At 41.9% G+C, this 24,062-nt stretch overlaps 1 protein-coding gene across 3 annotated transcripts in view; it reads right to left on the bottom strand.

Annotated features, from left to right (window-relative positions):
* The window catches only part of MCF2L2 (MCF.2 cell line derived transforming sequence-like 2), a 267,660-nt gene extending 246,594 nt beyond the window's left edge, over nt 1–21,066 (bottom strand). For all 3 annotated transcript variants that reach the window (XR_011567109.1, XM_070791175.1, XM_070791183.1), the window contains exon 1: nt 19,872–21,066. Coding sequence is in view for 2 of the 3 variants with exons in the window: in XM_070791175.1 (XP_070647276.1) it covers nt 19,872–19,947 (76 nt within the window). In the remaining variant the exon portion in view is untranslated. The remainder of the gene's footprint in view (nt 1–19,871) is intronic.
* Between the last annotated feature and the right edge of the window lie 2,996 nt (nt 21,067–24,062).

The following is a 24,062-nucleotide window of genomic DNA, read 5'->3' as shown; positions in this document are numbered from 1 at the left end:
AGGGAGGGAAGGCTTGAGACAGACCCTGGAAGATTCAGACAGGCAGGCAGAGCATTCCTGTTGAGAAGAACCATAAGTGGGACTGAGACAGAGGGAGAACCCAGGGAGGCTAAGAGACTGAGACCAGGGCCCTTTTCCAAACCATTCAAATAGAACAAACAAAAAAGCTTTTTCATGAATAATGCCAGGTACTGAGCTAGACCTAAGCATAAGATGAAGTAGACATCATTTCTGCCCTCAGGGAGCACACAGGAAGTAAGGCAGAAATCTTTCCCCAGTACCAAACTGACATAATATCCACCCTCAAAATTATTTTCAAGTAGCAAGAAAAATGTCTGCTCTGATACAATAGAAAGAACATAGGCTTTGACATTAGACCTCAGTTCCAATTTTGACTCCACCTCTTATGAGCACTGTAGCTGTAAGCAATTTACTTAACTTAGTTTTTTTATTCTTAGTTTTCCCATTTATCAAAATGAAAGTAGTAACACTTACTCTCCCAAGCTACAAAGATACAAAGGCATATGTGAAAGGGCACTGCACTCAATAAATGTGAGTTTTCTTTTTCAAATGGGTAGTAATAATAATAATAAAAATAGAACAGAGAAGTTGCTCTCATTACATCTTCCTTTACCCTCCCCTTCCTTAGCTTAAGGTCTAATTTCACATTACTTTTAAGCATTTGTCAGTATATTAGTTTATATGTATAATGTCATCTCAGAAAAGACCTATTTTAGAACAAATGGAGAGAGTTATCAGAGATCTCTCCCCACCAATATTTTTTGATGGCTATATTTCTAATATTTGAGCTCCTTCTTGGAACTTCTGCTTGTAATCTGTTATGTTGGGTTGCTAACCCCACAGGTATTTTTCAAGGGCAGATAATGTAGGACCCTAGTGTGGACACCAGCATAGTGAACTGGAGGACTGAAGCTTTAGGGATGGATTCCTTGAAAGCAAATCAAAGCCCCTGGGCAAATAGGTTCAGCCATGACCTGCATATACACTAGAAATGTGAAACCTTTGAAAACTTCAGTGGGATGTCCTCTCTGAGACCAGGAGGATAATACTTGTTGGAGGCAATACTCCCCTTTCCTGTGCTTTTCTAAACTGTCCCTCACACCAAGAAAGCCTTGAAGGTGTCCACAATGCTGAGAGTCAGCAACACTAAGGTGGTTGGGTTCTACTTCTCAGTTTTTGTTTGGTCACCATAATGGAAAAAGCAGAGGGGTGGCCCCAGGAGCAAGAATGTACACTCTGCTCTAAAATAGAAAATTCAGGCCTGCAACCCTGCCAGAACAGATGTAGACAGGCAGAAGCTGGGGAGGAGCAAGAGGAAGAGAAGTAGCACTGATGGTGCCTACGATGGACCAGGATAAAGGACAAAGTGGGAGAGGATGCTGTCCTTGCATCTAAAGCCATTCTCACTATCTCTGCTTCTCCCCTCCAACAAGCACCAAGCACTTACAAGGTACTATTTAGACATTCATCTTCTACTGGTCCTGTGGAGTGGGTATTATCTTCATCTTACATATAAGAGAACCAAGACTCAGAGGCAAAATGACATGCTAAACAGCTACATAGCTGTTTACTGGCAAAGCCTGGGTGCAGCCTGCTTCACATCTGAAAAGGTAGGAATTGCCACTGATATTCTCCATATCAGAGAAAATGATCACCTCTAAATCAATATTATTTAGACACTGATTCTAGGGAATCCTGATTTCATAAATGACTGCTCTTTACAACGCACATAATTATTATCACCACAACAATATTTCAGTTAATATCTGCTGAGGGGTCAGGGCATGCATGCTCAGTAGTTCAGTCATCTCTGACTCTTTGCAACCCCATGGACTATAGCCCATCAGGCTCCTATGTCCATGGGATTATTCTGGCAAGAATATTAGAGTAGGTTGCCATTTCCTCCTCCAGGAGATCTTCCCAGCCCAGGGATTGAACCCACGTCTCCTGCACTGGCAAGAGGAATTTTTAGTGGAGCCACCTGGGAAGCCAATGTCTGTTTGGCATCCTTCACCAAAAGCTGGCATTCATGTAATAAACACAGTAACATCCATTCAGTCTTTAGAGCACCACATTATCTCTGAATAATACTTTTATAGTCATTTAATTACCTTTATTGGTACCATTTGTTTTTCACGTGGATTTGAATGTTCATCTAGGGTCACTTGTTTTTAGCCTGAAGAACTTCCTTTAGTATTTCTTGAAGATGACTCTGTTAGCAACAAATTCTCTATTTTTGCTTATCCAGGGATGTCTTTAATTCATCTCTATTTTTTAAAAGATAGTTTTGTTGTATATAAGATTCTTGATGGATAATTTTTTCCTCTTAGCACTTTGAATATGTCATCCCACTGCTTTCTGGTGCCCATTGTTTCTGATGAGAGTCAGCTGTTAACCTTACTAAGGCTCCCATATACATAGCGAGTCATTTTTTCTCTAAAAGTTTTCATTTTTACTATGATGTGACCAGGTGTGGTTCTCTTTGCCTTTATTCTATTTGGACTTAACTGAACTTCTTGGATGTGTTAACAAATGCTTTTCATCAATTTTGGACTTTTTAAAAGTCATTATTTCTTTCAATATTATCTCTGCTCCATTTTCTCTCTCTTATTTCTGGTATTTCAATTTCATGCATTTTGGTATACTTAATAGTGTCCCCACATTTCTCTGAGGCTCTGTTCACTTTTCTTCATTATTTTTTCCCTCTATTCTTCAGATTTCATTATCTGTCGATCTATCTTCATGTTCCTTGGGTCTTTCCTCTCTCAGTTCAAATCCACTATTCAGCCCCTCTAGTGAAATTTTCATTTCAGTTGTAGTTCTCAACTCCAGAATTACCTTTTGATACTTTTTAAATACTTCTATTTATTTATAGTCTCTGGTGAGAAATTGTCATTATACTTCTTTAATCATGGTCTCCTTTCATTCTTTGAACATATCGATGCTGCTGCTGCTAAGTTGCTTCAGTCATGTCCGACTCTGTGCGACCCCATAGACGGCAGCCCACCAGGCTCCCCCGTCCCTGGGATTCTCCAGGCAAGAACAAATCTATAGTGGATAGTTTTTCCTGCGGTCATGTATGGATGTGAGAGTTGGACTGTGAAGAAGGCTGAACGCTGAAGAATTGATGCTTTTGAACTGTGGTGTTGGAGAAGACTCCCGTGAGTTCCTTGGACTGCAAGGAGATGCAACCAGTCCATTCTGAAGGAGATCTGCCCTGGGATTTTTTTGGAAGAAATGATGCTAAAGCTGAAACTCCAGTACTTTGGCCACCTCATGTGAAGAGTTGACTCATTGGAAAGGGCTCTGATGCTGGGAGGGATTGGGGGCAGGAGGAGAAGGGGACGACAGAGGATGAGATGGCTGGATGGCATCACTGACTCGATGGACGTGAGTCTGAGTGAACTCAGGAGATGGTGATAGACAGGGAGGCCTGGCATGCTGCAATTCATGGGGTCGCAAAGAGTTTCACATGACTGAGCGACTGAACTGAACTGAACTGTCCCCCCAAAATTCATATGTTGAAATCCTAACCACTAAAGGTCAATGTAATAGTATAGTAGGTGGAGGCTTTGGGGGAAGTGCATAAGTCATAAGGACAGAACCCTCATAAATGGGATTAGTGCCTTACAAAAGAGGCTCCAGAGAGATCTCTAGCCCCTTCTGTTGTGTTAGGATATAATCCAGAATCTGTGACCCAGAAGAGAGCCCTCATCATGCTGGCACCCTGATCCCAGACTTCCAGGCTACAGAACCATGGGGATATAAACAAATTACTTTTGTTTATACCAGTATAGGGAATATGCTATGTACAGGCCTATACTATAATTAATGAGGCTTCTTTGAAAAATAAGAATGACTTTCTCATCAACCCCAGGCAAAGGGCTGGAAGCAGTAAAAAGTACATCGTGGAAAGACATCTTGAAAACAAGATGTTGAAGTACTGATGTGACTGATAGAAAACCATTAGTGACTGTTCCTGTAACCAGAGCCTTGAGGGAGTTGTTGAGAAAGGGCCTCGATAGCCAAAAGGCTAAACAAAGTCATGAAAGGCCTGAAGGTTTGACATTGAGGACTGTGCATTGTATAGCTTTATCCCTGATCTGAGACTGTAAAGCACAGATATCTCTAGAGCACGAATAAGGAAGTAGAAGTTAACAATAAAAGGCATGCAAGGATTAGGATCTGAGCTTCTGCATGCAAATGGCATCAGCCCCCTCATCCCCACTTTATTTCTGAGTCTAATTTTTCCTTATTCTTCTGCAGCACTGCTCCCTCAGGTCGGTTCATTGTTGGGCTGGTCCCGACATTTGGTGCCCAAACAGGGACCTGAGAGTGCAAGTAGCTTTTGAGGCTCTTTTTTGAGAATGCCAGAAGATGCGGGGAATTCCAGCCAAAAGATCGGAGGACAGTCAAAGTACTTAATAAGTACATTCCTGTGGATTTGTCAGTCAGGGACACAATAGGGCAATCTCCTTCTAAGTATTCTGACTATATTGTGCTTCTAAAAACCTTACTACATAGCTCTGGAGTGAAAGTGAAAGAAGAGAATTTCCCAGGAATTATTTCAGGCAATTCATAACCACTCTCACTGGTTGGACCCAGAAAAAGGGACTTTGCATCTTAATGAGTGGAAAGAAGTGATGCATTGTTTGCGTAGAGCCTATCAGTCTGGGGAACCCATTCCTATAAGTGTGTGGTCTCTCAGTAACCTTATTTATACTACTTTGGCTCCTTTACAATCTGAACAGTTTGACTCTTCTGATTCAGAATCTGATACTCCTGCTCCTCTTGCATCTCAGGAGTCACCTGTCTGGCCACCTCATATTTATGAAAATCTAGATAAAGGGAAATATAATCCTTTGGAAGGGGAGAGAGGGGCTCAGTTTTTGAGTCCTAAATCCCATGTTAACTATGGTACTGAGCAACATCCTGAAGCTTTCCCTTTATCACCAGTCTCATAGCCTTCGGCTCCTTGGCCGGAGCCCCCTGTAGTTCAGGAACCCCCTCCACTAGATCCCGATACAACATGGGATGATGGGGTATTTAGAGCTGCAGTCATAATACCAAAGACATCTGCACCTGCTCTCTCATCTTTTCAACAAGCTGTATGAGCAGTGAGGCAAGAAGGTGACCTTGATGCTTTGGTTTTGCCTGTTATCGTGACTGAGGTGCCCCCTAATGCTCAACTTCCACAAGGGAGGGTACAATTTGAACATATTCCTCTGTCTTTTAAAACTATTAAGGAGATTAAACAGGCATGCACTACATGGAACTACATCTCCTTGCATCACAGGTCTTATTCAGGGTTTGGCTCAGTCTGAACGACTCATTCCATATGATTCAGAAATGATTGCTAGAACTTGCTTATCCACTTCAGAATTTTTACAATTCCAAATATGGTGGCAAGATTAAGCCTTTCAACAGGCCCAAAGAAATACAGCTGCTAATCCTCTTCTTAATTTACTGTGGAACAATTAATGGGGTCAGGGGCATTATCAAGGGATTCAGAGACAACTACAATTCTATGATCAAATTCGATTGATTTGTCTTAGAGCATGGGAAAAGGTTAGCCCCCAGAACAGTCTCATCCTTCTTTTGTTAATGTAAAACAATCTAATGGAGAACCTTATACTGATTTTATCACCCGATTAAAACAAAATCTGGTGAGAATTCTTGCTCAAATTGAATTAAGGGATATGTTATTACCAATATTTGCCTATGATAATGCAAATTCAGAATGTCAAAAGGTTTTACAGCCTCTTAAAGCACAAGGAAAGCCTCTAGAGGATTATATTAAGGCTTGTCATGATATTGGATCAGAACCCTATAAGATGCCATTGTTGGTTCAAGCCATTACGGGCTTGAAACAGCAAGCAAATCAGCAGGTTAAATGTTTTAGTAGTGGTAAGAGAAGACAGGTGCAGAAAAATTGCAAGACTAATACAAATACACCTAATAAGCCTACTCCCACAAATGAAAAGACACCTGGATTATGCCCTCACTGTAATAAAGGCAATCATTGGGCTAATCAGTATAGATTTAAATTTCATAAAAATGGATCCCCTTTGTCGGGAAACTGGAAGAAGGGCCCTGCTCAGGGCCCATCAAACAATATGAGCTCTCAAAAAACCTGGAATGCTGTTCCTTTTGTGTACCAAGCCAGCAAACAGCAACCTCATCCAGGCCTTCCAAGCCATACACCTGGGTTGCTGACCTTCTTTCTGCAATATCCAGGAGCGCAGCATCAGATATCCTTGCCACTGATAATTTACTTCTTATGCCAGCTATGGGAATTTATAAAATCCCTACTGGAATTAAAGGTACAATACCTAAAGGAAGTGTGGGATTATTATTAGGACACAGTAGTTTAGCAAGTAAGGGAGTTCAAGTCCTAATGGTGATTATAGATGAAGATTATGAGGGTGAAATTTCTATTATGATGAAAACAGAGTATCCTTATCAAATAATAAAAGGAGATCATATAGCTCAATTGTTATTATTACCTTATATCACTACTAGTAAATCTCATATTAAAAGAACTGGAGGATTTGGAAGTACAGGAAAATAAGTATATTGGCAAACTTTTGTATCTGATTCTAGACCCACATTATCTGTATATGTTAATAATAAGCAATTTTCAGGACTTGTAGATACTGGAGCTGATGTTTCTATAATATCTAAAAAGCACTGGCCAACTTCTTGGCCTTTAACAGATGTTCCTATTATGTTAACTGGAATATTTTAAAAGGTACTAATATTTTGACCTATTCAGGTCCCGAACAACAATCTGCAACTTTACAACCTTTAGTTGCAGATACTCCTATTAATTTATGGGGACAAGATCTATTGAGGAAATGGGGAGCTTATGTAACAATTCCTACTATATCTTCTCAAGCTAAACAAATTATGGCAAATATGGGATATAATCCTGTTCAAAATACACAGGCTTTTTTTTTGGGGGGGGGGGGGGGGCCACTGCCGAACAACAAAAAGCAGCACTTAAATTGAAATGGAAATCTGATGAGCCTATTCGGACAGAGCGTGGCCCCTATCACATGAAAAGTTACAGGCTCTTGAACAGCTAGTAGAGGAATAATTATCTTTTAATCATATTGCCTCAACTACTAGTCCTTGGAATTCTCCTGTCTTTGTTATTAAAAAGAAATCTGGAAAATGGAGAATATTAACTGATTTAAGAAAAATTAATGCTATAATTGAACTTACAGGTGCTTTACAACCAGACATTGTCACCCTCTATGATACCACAAAATTGGAAAATAAAAATCATTGATCTTAAAGATTGTTTCTACACTATTCCTCTACAAGAATCTGATGATTTTGCTTTTACTGTATCATCCATTAATAATAAAAAACCAGTGTCTTGATATTACTGGAAGGTATTGCCACAAGGAATGCTTAATAGTCCTACATTATGTCAATTATACATCTCCCAACCACTTAAAAACAATTCCCTCATGCTTATATTATCCATTATATGGATGATATTCTTTTAGCTTCTCCTGCTAAAGAACTTCAGTGTATTTTCTTAAATACAGAGATTAAATTAAAAGAATATGGGTTACATATTGCTGTTGATAAATTACAAGAGCAGGAACCATATACCTATTTAGGATATATATTGCAAAGAAATATTATTAAACCACAAAAAATACAAATTCAAACTGATTCCATGAAAACTTTAAATGATTTTCAAAAATTATTAGGAGATATAAATTGGTTATGACCATCTTTAGCAATTCCTAATCATTCCTTGACACACCTATTTCAAATCCTACAAGGAGACTCTGATTTAAATAGCCCCCAGGTACTAATAGAACAAGCTAAACAGGAATTAGATCTTGTGCATCAAGGTATCCAGCAAAGACAACCTAAACAAGTAGATCTGACTGTGCCACTTTCTTTACTTATTCCTCCTACTTTAGATTCCCCTACAGGAATATTATGGCAACCGTAAGATATCCTTGAACGGGGATTTTTGTCCCACACTCCTAAGAAAATAATGACTACTTACACAATGCTTATTTCCTTTCTTGTTTCAAAAATGAGATCCAGATGTATACAACTTTCTGGTTATGATCCGTATGAAATTGTTCTTCCTTTCACTAATGATCAAATCCGTAGATTATTTGTTACCAGTATGGATTGGCAAATTGCCATTGCTGATTTCATAGGTGAGGTTCATAACCATTTTCCAAAGTCACCTTTGATTACTACTGCTGCTAAACACTGGAGAAGGAAGTGGCAACCCACTCCAGTATTCTTGCCTGGAGAATCCCGTGGACAGAGGAGCCCGGTGGGCTGCTGTCCCTGGGGTAGCACAGAGTCAGACACGACTGAAGTGACTTAGCAGCAGCAGCAGCAGCTGCTTCTGCTGCTAAACACAAATGGATAATTCCTATTATTACTAAAACAATTCTTGTTATTAATGCCCCTGTTTATTTTACTGATGCAAATAAAACTCTCAAAGCCAGTTATACTGGACCCACAACAAAGGTGTAGCAATCTATCCTAACCTCTGTTCAACAAGCCAAATTAGAGGCTATTGCTACCTTATTGGGAGAAGGCAATGGCACCCCACTCCAGTACTCTTGCCTGGAAAATCCCATGGGCGAAGGAGCCTGGTAGGCTGCAGTCCATGGGGTCGCTAAGAGTCAGACATGACTGAGCGACTTCACTTTCACTTTTCACTTTCCTGCATTGGAGAAGGAAATGGCAACCCACTCCAGTGTTCTTGCCTGGAGAATCCCAGGGATGAGGGAGCCGGGTGGGCTGCCATCTATAGGGTCGCACAGAGTTGGACATGACTGAAGCGACTTAGCAGCAGCAGCAGCAGGTACCTTATTACAGGATGTTTCTACAGCATTAAATATTATATCAGATTCTTAATATGCTGTACAGATAACACAAATTATTGAAACCATATCTCTACCAAAGGCTTCTTCTAAATCATCTATTATTACAATATTATCTCAATTACAAATATAGTAAGGCTTTGTTCTGCCCCTTTTTACACTACACATATCAGATCTCATTCTAAATTGCCCGGACCATTGGCAAAGGGCAATGATTCCGTCAACTCTTTGTTAATTGCTTTTCTTACTCCTTATAAATTTTATAAATTCGCACATATAAATACACGTGGCTTGATGAATAAATTTCAATCATCCAGACAAGAAGCCCGAAATATTATCCCTGCCTGTCCCACATGTACTCTTACTCACCAAGTTCCTACAACTACAGGGGTTAATCCCAGAGGCCTTTATCCCAGTGATATATGGCAGACTGATGTTACTCACGTCCCTTCTTTTGGATGTTTGGGAGTTGTTCTTGTTTCTGTGGATACTTATTAGGGCATGATTTATGCTTCTGCTTATTCTGGAGAAACAACTACTCATGTTATCTCACATTTTTTGCAAGCTTTTTCTTACATGGGCCTACCAAAACATATTAAAACTGATAATGGCCTTGCATATATGAGTCATGGTTTTGTGAAATTTTTATCTGATTGGAATATTTCATATCCTACAGGTATTCCACATAATTCTCAAGATCAGGCTATTGTTGAACACACTTATCATACTCTAAAAAATATGTTATTTAAACAGAAAGGGTGAGAAAAGTATGGCATATCAATGACACCAAAAGAGAAGTTAGCCCAAGTTTTATTTATTTTAAATTTTTTGGATTTAAGACTGGATCATACAAAGCCAGCAGCAACATTGCATTTTCAGAACACTATTCTTAGTGAAAATTATACTCTTGATCAAATGATTGCAGATAATACTCCTGTACAGTGGGAAAATGCTATGAACAATTGGTGTAAGGGCCTTAGACTTAGGAAAGGACGAGGTTATGCTCTTGTCATTTCAGATGATGGACAACACCACTGGGTGCCAGGAAAGCATGTCAAAGAAAGGAAAGAAGAGGACATGGTTCAACATCAATCCTCCCAGAGAGCTGCCAGTGATGGGGAAAACAAGACTGATGATCAACAACCACTCTGAACCAGCTCCAAGGACCAACAAAGCCAAACCACCCACTCGGGGTCAATTGAAGAAATTGACCATTGAAGGGGGAAAATTGGTCAAAGAACAAGGATAGCCTTTGACCTCAGCTGCCTTGTTCTTGGCTATGTTATCTGTGGTAACTATCACAGTAAGTGCCAGTCATACTTTTTGGGCATATGTGCCCAATCCTCCCCTGTTAAGACCAATTACGTGGAGGATTCTTCTGTTCCACATAAACAACTCTTCTTGGTTACCTGGACCTTTTGACCCAAGCCTTCCTTTAAAAACAGAAGAAGGCCTACAACTTCTAAATGTTAGTGTTAATTATACTGTGGGAACAGATCTTACCCCTATATGCATGGGGGCAGAAACTCATTGTCTTAAAAGAGGATTACAAAGTTGGCTATCTATAGTTAAAGAACCTCAGGTGAACAAAATTCATTTTTTCTTATTAGAAGCATTTTCCTTTACTATCACAGGAGAAAATACTACTATGTTTCTGCCCCATCTACTTAACTGTATTATTTCTATAAAATCTGGACTAGAACATTGGCTACAATGGAAATTATGTAAAGCTAATACTGGACGTATTATGGTCAATATTCTGACGGAGAAATTATTGATTGGAGTCCCAAAGGAGATCCTTTGGATAAAAATAATAATTTGGATTTGCCTATATTGTTAAATAATACTTTAGACTTTATGAATAACATTGTTAACAGCTCTATATATTGGCATGGAGGGAGTCTCTCTCCTTCCTTACCTCAATTACCTTATATGCCTTTACACTCAGAACTGTGGAAAATATCAGCTGCCTTCCAACCCTTAACAGCATGGAAGGGGCAATTTAATTCAACAGTATCTGATCTTTCATTTCGATAAAAATTCAACACATTTGATTAAAGCGTGTGTTTGTTTACCTTTCATATTGTTTATAGGACCTACTTTTTATAATGCCTCTTCTGGGCTACTTGTCAAAATTGTTCCTTTTACACTTGTATTAATTCTTCTCTTCAATTTCAGGATGGCTATTCTCTATATATTCTAAAAACCAGATCTGGAGTACGGCTTCCTGTAAAAATGAATAGACCATGGCAGATAGTGTATATTGTAGAAGAAATCCTTAAGAAAGTGTTAAAACACACTAAATGGTTTATTGGACTGTTAATTGCTGCCATTTTACGAATTATTGCTATAGCTACTACACCAGCTATAGCAGGAGTGCCATTACATCAGAGTGTACAGACTGTGCACTTTGTACAAGAATGGCATAAAGATTCTGATGTTCTTTGTTCTACCCAAAGACAAATAGATGGAAAATTAGCTGCACAAATGGCTGGTTTACAACAGGCTGTTATAATACTAAGTGATCAAGTAAATAGTCTGCAAAAATAGATTCATCTTAAGTGTGATTGGAATATTACTTCTTTTTGTGTCACTCCTCACAAATATAATGAATCATCATTTCATTGGGACAAAGTTAAATAACACCTCTTAAATCAAGGTAATCTATCTTTGGATATAAATAATTTACAACAAGAGATTATGGAAACTTTCTCTCAGAAACTACACCTTTTGCAAGGATCTAATCTGCTGCATGCAGCAGGAAATGGGATTTCTCAGTTAAATCCCATCCCTCACTTGAAAACTATCAGAGGATCAATGGCTGGTTTTATGTTAATTTTTATATGTCTTTTTTTCTGTTTCTACATAGTCTGGTGGTGAATCACCAAGAAAGTCCACAGACAACAACAGCAGTTAGCGACTATGACTTTGGCTTCTATGATCACCAATAATCACCAAAAATAAGCTTCAAAAGATAAAAAAAAAGGGGGATATATAAGGAATATGCTATGCACAGGCCTGTATTATAATTAACAGGGCTTCTTTGAAAAATAAGAATGACTTTCTCATCAACCCCAGGCAAAGGGCTGGAAGCAGTAAAAAGTACATCGTGGAAAGACATCTTGAAAACAAGATGTTGAAGTACTGATGTGACTGATGGAAAACCATTAGTGGCTGTTCCCATAACCAGAGCCTTGAGGGAGTTGTTGAGAAAGGGCCTCGCTAGCCAAAAGGCTAAACAAAGTCATGAAAGGCCTGAAGGTTTGACATTGAGGACTGTGCATTGTATATCTTTATCCATGACCTGAGATTGTAAAGAACAGATACCTCTAGAGTGCGAATAAGGAAGTAGAAGTTAACAATAAAAGGCATGCAAGGATTCGGATCTGGGCTTTTGCCTGCGAATGGCATCAGCCCCCTGATCCCCACTTTATTTCTGAGTCTTATTTTTCCTTATCCTTCTGCAGCACCACTTGCTCCCTCAGGTCAGTTCATTATCGGGCCGGTCCCCACACCCAGTCTGTGATATTTTGTTATTAGCAGCCCAAATGGACTAGACACCCACTGATTGCTCTATTGTTTACAACAATGCACTGGTTTGTCAAATGCTCCACAATCTGACCCAATCAAATATAGGCAGAGGTAGTTTTTGAGGCTTTGATGCTTGTTCTGACCTCAGGAAGGCACATCTTAATATCTCTTTCCCTGCTTCTCTTGGTAAATCAGCTGGCCTATGGCTTAGCTTGTTGCTCTCATTAAGAGCTATTAGCCTCCTCTTAATTGCTACTACCAAAATCTCCATTGTTTTCAAGAGTGTCTTTAAGTTTCAGCTTCCCCCACACTCTGTTTCAAGTCAGTTCCTTTGGGGAAGGCTTTGTACTCAACTATTCTCAGGGAATGTCTCTCCCTTGAGCAAAATTTCTGAGCCAAGGGCATAAGCTTCTGGTCTTAGTATGCCTTCTCATGTCAAAACTCCACCCTATAAGGGAGCTAGGGCAAGATCAATCAGGGTTTGGTGTTCTTTGACTCCGACACACGGGTTCAGTTCAGTTCAGTTCAGTTCAGTTGCTCAGTTGTGTCAGACTCTTTGCAACCCCATGGACTTCAGCACGCCAGGACTCCCTGTCCATCACCAACTCCCAGAACTTACTCAAACTCACGTTCATGCCATCCAACCATCATCCTCTGTTATCCCCTTATTCTCCCACCTTCAGTCTTTCCCAGCATCAGGGTCTTTTCCAATGAGTCGGTTCTTCTCATCAGGTGGCCAAAGCATTGGAGTTTCAGCTTCAGCATCAGTCCTTCCAATGAATATTCAGGACTGATTTCCTTTAGGATTGACAGGTTGGATCTCCTTGCAGTCCAAGGGACTCTCAAGAGTCTTCTCCAACACCACAGTTCAAAAGCATCAATTCTTTGGCACTCAGCTTTCTTTATAGTCCAACTCTCATATTCATACATGAATACTGGAAAAGCCATAGCTTTGACTAGATGGACCTTTCTTGGCAAAGTAATGTCTTTGCTTTTTAATATGCTGTCTAGGTTGGTCATAGCTTTTCTTCCAAGGAGCAAGCATCTTTTAATTTCATGGCTGCAGTCACCATCTGCAGTGATTTTGGACCCCCCAAAAAATAAAGTCTCTTACTATTTCCATTATTTCCCCATCTATTTGCCATGAAGTGATGGGACTGGATGCCAAGACCTTAGTTTTGTGAATGTTGAGCTTTAAGCCAACTTTTTCACTCTCCTCTTTCACTTTCATCAAGAGGCTCTTTAGTTCTTCTTCACATTCTGCCATAAGGGTGGTGTCATCTACATATCTGAGGTTATTGATATTTCACCCAGCAATCTTGATTCCAGCTTGTGCTTCTTCCAGCCTAGCATTTGTATGATGTACTCTTCATATAAGTTAAATAGTAGGGTGACAATATACAGCCTTCATGTACTCCTTTCCCAATTTGGAACCAGACTGCTGTTCCAGTTCTAACGGTTCTAACGATTGCTTCTTGACCTGTATACAGATTTCTCAGGAGGCAGGTCAGGTGGTCTGGAATTCCCATCTTTAAGAATTTTCCACAGTTTGTTGTGATCCACACAGTCAAAGGCTTTGGCATAGTCAATAAAACAAAAGTAGATGTTTTTCTGGAACTCTCTTGCTTTTTCAATGATCCAGCAGATGTTGGCAACTTCATCTCTGGTTCTTCTGCCTTTTCTAAATCCAGCTTGAACATCTGAAAGTTCCCAGTTCACGTATTGTTAAAGCCTGGTTTGGGAGAATTTTGAGCATTACTTTGCTAGCGTGTGAGATGAGTGCAATTGTGTGGTAGTTTGAACATTCTTTGGCATTCCCTTTCTTTGGGGTTGGAATGAAAACTGACCTTTTCCAGTCCTGTGACCACTGCTGAGTTTTCCAAATTTGCTGGTATACTGAGTGCAGCACTTTCACAGTATCATCTTTTAGGATTTGAAATAGCTAAACTGGAATTCTATCACCTCCACTAGCTTTGTTCATAGTGATGCTTCCTAAGGCCCACTTGACTTCACATTCCAGGATGGCTGGCTCTAGGTGAGTGAATACACCATCGTGGTTATCTGGGTCATGAGGATCTTTTTTGTATAGTTCTTCTGTGTATTCTTGCCACCTCTTAATATCTTCTGCTTCTGTTAGGTCCATACCATTTCTTGGAGTACAAAATGAAGCAGATCAAAGGCACATGTGGGTTAGAGATTTCATCTTATGAGTGAGGACTGGGTGGAACACTCACCAAGAACTGAGCCTCTGCAACCTACAGTTGGAGAATATAAGAAATGCTGACACGTTGCCCCTCCTGGTGAGATACTATATCTCTTAATTGAGAGCTGAGGGGAGAGGAAGCCCTGTCTTCTTGGCCATGACCCAATCAAGAGTGGAGCTTCCTTTACACTGAGCTGAGAGGGAGCAGATCGCAGCTCAAGTACCACATACTCACTGTTTTTACCAAGATTTAGTAGATTTCCTTGCCTTTATTTATTTTTTTTTTCATATTCTCTATGCCCTTAGTACAACTTTCAGAGACTTTAAAAGGTTATTTATTTTACAGTTTTCACCAGATGTTACAGATGTATCACTGGGGAATGGATCCATGGGGTTCTCCACACTGGCATTCCAGCAGTGGAATTCCAAATATGCACTTCTTTTAATGTAAGAAAATATTATTTGTGAGCATTGAAACATTTCTTAAATTTTATTTTGCAATTCAGCTGTCAATTATCTTTTTAGGAGGAAAACAGTTTTAGTCCATAAGCCCTAGGCACAGTGTCTAGAGAGCTTAACAGAAAAATGGCTCAGATCCAGTTAATTCACTTTTAGTGTAGGTGAAGTCACTACTCCAGCATGTCTAGTTGTCCTCACAGCAGGTAATCCCATCTGAACAGCAGATACTCTGCTCATTAGGCTCTTCCTTCAGCACCAACTTTAGCTGAGACCTAATCTGAGGCATTTCAGCCACTATTCCATTGTATAGAATAAAGAATTGTGAGCTGAATTTCTTAGTTTAGTATTCTTCTGGTTGCCTATTGCTAATGCCAGTAATGTCCTAAATGTAGCAACCTGGGTTACAAATCAAAATCCTACAGCTTTTTTCACTAAAACAGCCACCAATCCAATCTCCAAGTATATAAGGATATCTCAAAGGGTAGTCCCTTCTGCTTCACAGTTTAATTGGGCATGGACAAACATAAAATTATTTTAGAACAATGATAAAGTAAGGTAAAAATAATTACTTCTAATATGAGATGACAAGGTGGAGAATGACCTGAACTAGAAATGTGAAACCTACATGAGGCATTACCAACACTGATCAGCTGGATGACTAAGGGTTTCCACTGAATAAAAGCTCTATGTTAACCATATGTGCCCTGTCTATCAAAGTTCGAGAGCAATGTGAGATGCATTAAGAGAAAGTTCATGATTTCTTAGGCAGCACCTTTGCATATAAATAGCAGTACAGTAAAAGTTGCAGAGAAGATTAAAGACTTGAAAGGGATGGGATGGAGAAAATCATGCAACACTTCTGATTCTGAAATTCTGTAACTGAACCAATGTGACTGTACAGTCCAGAGTAAAGGTGAGAGGATGGTCCTCTTTTGTGCCCTATGTAGGTAAAAACACACTTGGACACTGCTCACATGTGAAGTGCATATTTTTATTAGGCTCCCTGACAAACTAACAAAATCCAAAGAAAGAGATCCCACAGAGAACCATATCATATGAAGAACATTTGAAGGACTTCATGTCTACCTGAAAAATCGGGTTTGAAAGAGTTATTTACAAATGCTTCCAAGCTGTTCTTAAAAGTGTAAAAATTGCCTGGCATTACTAAGTACTCAAAGTTCAGTTCAAGGCACAACAAGCCACTCACTTATTCAGTAAACATTTATTCTGTGCCTCCTTAGAGGGAAGTTCTGTGTTAGGTGAGTGTCTAGGCCACATGGATAAGTAATGAAGAGTCTAGGAGCAGAGATATGCACATGAATAACCAACTAACCATAATACAAGGGAGAGTATGTGTCATGGGGGTAGAACAAAACCTACTTCAAATTCAAAAGCAGGAATCACTACGTCCTGATATCAGGATCAGAGAAGGCGATGTTGATTCAGGACTGAAAGGTATATACCATTCGTGTGAGAAGAAACATTTTAGGGGGGTCACTCAAGGTGGGGGAAAAGCAGAAGCAAAAGTTTAGAAGTGGGAACAGGGTAGAAAAATATAGAGGAACAAAGCTGAAGAACAGAAGAGCCTGAGTTAAGCAACCATAGGTGTAGAAATATCAGGTATTGGGGAATAAGACAGGAAGTGTGCCAAATAGTACAGAGCTTGTACTCCAGGCTACAGACAATGACTATGTATGGATATCATCAAAGGTTCTAGAATACACAGTGCTCTGTGTGTGTGGCTTTGCTGTTGTTTTTACTCCTGGCATAGATTAAAGGCAAACACAAGAAAGGCAGGAGGCTTGCACAAGGGTTAGTCAGGAGGAAATGACATTCTGAAGCAGGTCACAGGCAGGTAGCAGTGGGAATGGACAGAGGAAAGAGACTCATGAGATATTTCAGAAACTGAATCATCAGGCCCCAGACCTGAACTGTCAAATCTAAAGGACTATGGAAAGAGCGGAAACCCCAGCTGGAGGGGGAACTGACTGAGAGGCAGAAGTGGTCGAATTAGTATGAAAGCACAGCACTATTGCCCAGTTGAGTGGGTAGGACAGGACCAGGAGAATGTTCTACATCTTGCTCCAAGCACTTCTCAATCCTTCCCCAACTCATGATCAAACTCCCTCAAAGGCTGCTCATCAAGGAAATGCCCGAAGTCAAATCCGATACTTCAAAACACAAACTTGTAGAAAAAGAGATCAGATCTGTGGTTACCAGAGGAAGAGGGTAGGGGGAAACAGGAATTGGATGAAGGGAGTCAAAAAGTATAAACTTCCAGTTATAAGATACATAAGTACTAGGGATATAATGTATAACATGATAAATATAATTAAGGTATGTTATATATGAAAGCTGTTAAGAGAATAAATTCTAAGAGTTCTCATGACAAGTAATAAAAAGTTTTTTCTATTTCTTTTTTTTTTTTTTTCTGTTTCTTTAATGTTGCATCTCTGAAGGAGGCCATGGCAACCCACTCCAGTACACTTGCCTGGAGAATCCCAAGGACAGAGGAGCCTGGTGGGCTACAGTCTGCAGCCTTGGAGAGTCAGACATGACTGAAGCAACTTAGCACACAATGTTGTATCTCAATGAGATGACGGATATTTTCTAAACTTATTGTGGTAATAGTTTCATATGTGTTTAAGTCAAATCATTATACATCCCAAACTTATACAGTGCTTGCTGTATGTTAATTATATATCAATAAAAATGGAAGAAGAAGAAAAAAAAAAAAAAAAAACAGAGCCAATCCAGTCTATGAGAAGCTTTACTAGCTACCCAGTTCAGTTCTCCATGAAGGCAAGGGCAGCTTCAGGGTTAGAGAACCCCTCAGTAAGATCCTCAAACAGAGCATCTGAAAAGTACTTTCTAGTCCTAAGCCTGCCACTGGTTAACCTCTTGAAGCCTTAAGTGATGAACCTCCTAAGTCTCAATTCCTTTACTGTAAGATAGGAGTGATAATGTATACCCCACCTACTTCACAGGTTTGTGGGATTACACAGGAAGAGACAGAATGCTACAAAGCACACAAATGCCAGGGGTCATTAGAAGTTCTTTGAGGGCATAAACTACAACAAATTCATGTTTGTATCCTACATGGAGCTGACTATGGAACGAGGGAGGGAGCAAGGTGGAGAAGAAAATACCATAGTCTGGGCCCCACAGGCAGCCTGGTGTCAGCCAAGGAATATACTGCCTACCATATCTTCAAGAAGACCCTATATCCAGAGAAACAGGTGAGAATAATTGTCCACATCTACCTCCTCATTTAACTGATGGGAAGCTTCACCCTGAAAGAGGCTCAGTGATCTGCCCAATATCTTTAGTGGCAGAGGACACAAGAATAGGACCAATAACACAGTCACAGGTTAGATGGTGTTTTCACCCACATTATCTTACAAGCAGACTTTGAGCTGGGTGGGAAGGATTATTAAAATTCCCATTTTCCAGTCTGAAGTTGCATGACTTCTCTAGGGCAGGATTCAAATTCAGACAGTCATACCCCCAGTTCACTGCTCTTTCCCTGTTGGTATTAGCACAATCATCTCAGCATTCAGTATATTTCAGACCCGAAATTCTGTTTTATTTTATCCTGCCTTCAGCAGTATTTCACATTCAGTCTTTCCTGGTAGAATTCTACTAACCTTTTGTCTTAAAAACCAGTTCAGTGGCCACACTGGGCACCAGAAACATGTTTTAAAACTGAATCATCAAAACTGAGCCTCCCTATGTGTCCATAAATCATTTTCCAAAGTCTATCCCCACATGTGTATCATTCCATAAGTATGAATAATGTATGTATCATTATTGTACTAAACACATTGACCTAGGGTGCTCAAAGAGCACTGATGGCTAACTGAAGCAATATTTATCATATAAATACCAAGAAGGCAGTTTTAACAAATGGGTGGAACAATGAGATTGAAAACCTACTGACTTTATCAATGAAAACTGATTTACATTCACAGAAGAACCTCAAAGTGAAGTGAGCAACAGAGAAAATGATCAGGATAATTCTAGTCAGCTACATTCAAAAGATCTGAACCTGAATGTGTTTTTTATTTAAGGAGGTCCAGGGAAGGCGCAGGGGTGGGGGAATGATAAAAAGAATTAACCTTGCCACTGTCTCAATGTCCTGTCTTTCCACCATAACCTTTATTTCAGGAAGAAGGCACACATGTTTTGCTCCCCTTTTTTAACTCATGGAAGAGGATTAAAACTGCTCAGTCTCCCGGGGCTTGCAGAGGTTTCTCAGTGGGTTTCACCAGGGATGGGGCGACACCTCCAGGCAGCACTTGCACGGGACAGGCCAGGGAGCAGGACTGCGCAGAGGACCTCTACTGTGGCCCGCACCTCGGCACCCCGTCTCCCAGTGCCTTGGCAGCAGTTTCTGCTGGAAAGCACCGGCCTCCCTTCTTCCTATTCCCTCTCCTTTCTAGTCGCGTCAATTACCACACAACTCGCCACCCTTGCCCGCGGTCAGCAGCGGGTAACAGATCCTAACCTCCAGGGAGCCCTCGGTGTAGGGTTCAGAGACTTGGCAATTGCCTGGTGAAGACACCTGCCTCACAGCCTACCCCGGCCCCGCCAGACGCGGCGGACCCGAGGGCTGCGAGCGCTGCGCTCCAGGGATGCCCGTTACAGAGCACCACCCAAGGCAGCGAGGTCCACACCCAAGGCCATCCCAGGGCTGCTGTGAGGGGAGGGGGAGACTAGGTCCCAGACAACGCCCCCACCCTCCATTAATAAAACGCAAGATTTAAAAAAGCGTCATTTACCGACATGAGTGATCACTGTGGCCAGTCGCCGTGTGAACTCCTGAGGGGCCATTTCTTCTTTTAACCAAAACAGCATTTCACAGAAAAACCACTCGGTATAAACAAAACAAAGCAACACAAATCTGTTTTTATCGCTGCTATGGATGACTATTTAAAGGCATCTCCTCCAAAGGATGTTCGGCCCTCACACTCTTTCTCGCTCTCCTAAGGCACAAAACGAGAGTCACTCCCAGTCAAGGCCAACTCTCCACGGCCGCACGGTAGAGGACGCCAGCCACGCCCCGCAGGGGGTAAATTTAAAGATTATGTCGAGCAGCTTTCCCAACGCGACGACAGCCTTTGGGAGACAGGAAAGTAGCAGTTCCGAAGGTGGGAAGAGCACGTCGCCCCAATTTCGCCGTAACCCTGCTTCTGGCTTCCTGGGTCGAGGCGGGTGAATAGGTTTCTGGATCGGAGGTCCGATCTTTGGCTCTGCCTCCTGGGAGGGTCGGGATGAAGTATACTCTGTCAGCCCACAAAAGGCGCGCGGACTCGGCGGCTGCGGAGGACTGAGGAGCTGAGGTGCTGAGCAACCTGGAGGCTTGCTCGGCGCCGCCTACGCCGCCTCACAGCGCGTCGCAGCGCTTCCAGCCTCCGCGCGCACCTTTCCCCGCCCGGGGGCGGTGCCCGAGGCGCCCGGAGAGGTGCGCACGCGCGTGTCCTTATTCAGGAATGATGTGCCCACTCCCGTAAAGTGTTAGTTGCTCATTGGTGTCCGACTCTGCAACCCCAAGGACTGTAAGCCACAAGGCTCTTCTGTCCATAGCATTCTCCAGGAAAGAATACTGGAGTGGGTTGCCATTTCCTTCTCCAGGGGATCTTCCTGATCGGAGGATGGAACTCAGGTCTCTTGCATTACAGGCAGATTCCTTACTCTCTGAGCCACTAGGAACCTATCTTGAATCGTCCCTTAAGACTGGGGGCGAGACATGGCGTGCGGTTTCCGCAGGTCCATCGCCAGTCAGGGTGGGATGTTTTCCAGGTCCTAGGCTTCAGACGGGAGAAGGCAACGACACCCCGGTCCAGTACTCTTGCCTGGAGAAAAAGAAATTTAAAAAAAAAAAAAAAAGACTGGGGGCGATTCAAGATCTGTCCTCCAGCTGTCGGGGAGAGAAGACAGCGACTTCAGTTTGGTATCCCACCCTACCCCCACCCTACACCCTACACCCCGCCCCCTCGCCTGGTATCTGTGGAGAAGCCCAGGCAAGAAAGGGACTGGCAGGAAGTTCTGCGGCCGCCCGCGGTGCTCTGGAAGAAGGGCTGTATGAGGTACAATTCACCGTCCCATCTCTTGACTCCGGGGAACCACGGGTGGCTAGAATTTGTTTCCCCCTGTTAGGGGTTGTCTCGTTCAGTTATCGGAGTCCACTGGACACACTCGCATTTGGAGCCGGGAGCGCGGGCTGTGCAGCAGCCGGGCTCAGCAGGCGGGTACGAAGTACGAGTGACTCCACCGTGTGGGCCTTTTCCTTTGTACAGCTCGCCAGCGCTGCGCCAGCCAACAGGCGCGCCAGCGCTCCCTCCAGGAAAGGCTCTGGCACAGCGTCCTTGAGAATCCTCCCTGTCAGACGCAGGAGCGTCTGCTCCGCAACTATCCAGTGGTAGATGCCGTCGCAGGGCTTCATTAGGTGGCTCCAGATACTACCTGACAGGCGAAGTAACCGAATTCAGAAGCCCACGTGAAAAGCCTGAACAAATGCAAATCTGGCCAGGTTGTCCCCCCAATCCATTCTTAAAAGGAGAGACCTGGTCGCAAGAGTGCCAGGATCACCCACAGGTTCTGAGCCAATTCTGGAAAGCTCAGGTTTCCTCTTTTTCATGTAAAAAGCCAAACCCCAAACACCTTGAATGAAATTTCTAGTAATAGCTCCTCAACCCAGGCGTTTGGAGATGTTCTTTAATGCTTTCTGCTAACAGTTGTGGGCTGTGGTTAAGAGGTGGTGTTAAGCCACCTGCAAAGTGAAATTTGTGCAGAGGTTCTTCCCTCCTATGACTAGGCTCTTTGCACTTTGCCTGCACAAGTAGAGCAACCATTTTCATAGCAACCCCTTGCAAGAAATTCAGAGAGGGTTTAAAGACCCAAAGGAGTAATATAGCTTAGGGTTGTGTTTCCACAGTAGTTTCTGGCTCTTCAAGGATGACAAGTATTTTTGAGGAACCAAATGAAGGCTTTCCTGTTGGTAGTAGTAGTATCCAGTGCCCAGTCAGAGCCAACTGTGAACTGGTCTCTAGAAAGCAACATATTGCTGAGGAGACTGATAATGTGGGACTTTCTGGAATTTGCAGATTCAGTGAACTCAGCTTCTTGGATTAAGTCAGGTTCTTATGGGTGAGAATCACAGATGGAAGGGAAGGGAGAAGGGAAGAGTAAGGAGAAGCTTATGAATAGGAATGAGAGAAAAAGGAAAGAAATAAATCACACTCAGAAGGCAGCTCTCCTTCCCACATCTGTACCTTCACAATCTTCAGGGGTTTCCATGGAGATGAATTGGCTGACTTATGGCAAGATGTAACAGGCAGTGTCTGTCTTCAGAAACCAGTTCTGTCCCCTCATCTTTCACACACACTCTCTGGGGCCTCAGCTACTCTACCTGGGCCATGAGGGAGTAGGTCTGTGATCCCCAAGGTCCCTTTTGCAGTTCTGAAATCGTATAACTAAGCAGAAATGAGCATAGCTTTCAATAGCCCATACCTCCTTGTTCCTTCAAGAAAACAGTCATTATCTCCATTTTTCTTGTGAACATGGACAGGCTTCCTGTCTTCTCTCCTCCACCGCCCTCCTCCCTTCTGTGCCTCTTTTTATCTATCCTAATTATGATTTATCTCTTGTCTCTGACAAATTACATTGCTCTGATGTATGGCAAAATCAAGGAACAAGTCAGAATAGCCTGCCTTCCTCTCTACTGAACAAATTAATAATCAGTCACATCTATTGAATATCAATTATATGCCAAAGGTTGCGACGTGCTTAGTTGCTCAGTAGTATCTGACTATTTGCAATCCCATGAACTGTAGCCCGCCAGGCTCCTCTATCCATAGGCATACTCCAGGCAACAACACTGGAGTGGGTTGCCATGCCCTCCTCCAGGGGATCTTCCCAACCCAGGGATCGAGCCCAGGTCTCCAGCGTTGCAGGCGGAATCTTTACCATCTGAGCCACCAGGGAAGCCCATGAATACTGGAGTAGGTAGCCTATCCCTTCTCTGGGGGATATTCCCAAGCCAGGGATTGAACTGGGCTCTCCTGCATTGCAAGCGGATTCTTTACCAGTTGTGATAGGCCGTGTCAATTACAGCAGCTATCACCACCATATCACTGGTCATAACAAACACCCTCTTCCAACAACACAAGAGAAGACTCTATACATGGATATCACCGGATGGTCAACGCCGAAATCAGATTGATTATATTCTTTGCAGCCATAGATGGAGAAGCTCTATACAGTCAGCAAAAACAAGACCAGGAGCTGACTGTGGCTCAGACCATGAACTCCTTATTGCCAAATTCAGACTTAAATTGAAGAAAGTAGGGAAAACCACTAGATCATTCAGGTATGACCTAAATCAAGTCCCTTATGATTATACAGTGGAAGTGAGAAATAGATTTAAGGGCCTAGATCTGATAGACAGAGTGCCTGATGAACTATGGAATGAGGTTCGTGATATTGTACAGGAGACAGGGATCAAGACCATCCCCATGGAAAAGAAATGCAAAAAAGCAAAATGGCTGTCTGGGGAGGCTTTGCAAACAGCTGTGAAAAGAAGAGAGGTGAAAAGCAAAGGAGAAAAGGAAAGATATAAACATCTGAATGCAGAGTTCCAAAGAATAGCAAGAAGAGATAAGAAAGCCTTCTTCAGCGATCAATGCAAAGAAATAGAGGAAAACAACAGAATGGGAAAAACTAGAGATCTCTTCAAGAAAATCAGAGATACCAAAGGAACATTTCATGCAAAGATGGGCTCGATAAAGGACAGAAATGGTATGGACCTAACAGAAGCAGAAGATATTAAGAAGAGGTGGCAAGAATACACAGAAGAACTGTACAAAAAAGATCTTCACGACCCAGATAATCATGATGGTATGATCACTCACCTAGAGCCAGACATCCTGGAATGTGAAGTCAAGTGGGCCTTAGGAAGCATCACTATGAAC

This window comes from Bos indicus, chromosome 1 (genome assembly GCF_029378745.1).
Source record: "Bos indicus isolate NIAB-ARS_2022 breed Sahiwal x Tharparkar chromosome 1, NIAB-ARS_B.indTharparkar_mat_pri_1.0, whole genome shotgun sequence".
Classification (NCBI taxonomy): Eukaryota; Metazoa; Chordata; class Mammalia; order Artiodactyla; family Bovidae; genus Bos; species Bos indicus.
This window is presented reverse-complemented; position numbering and strand designations above follow the sequence as displayed.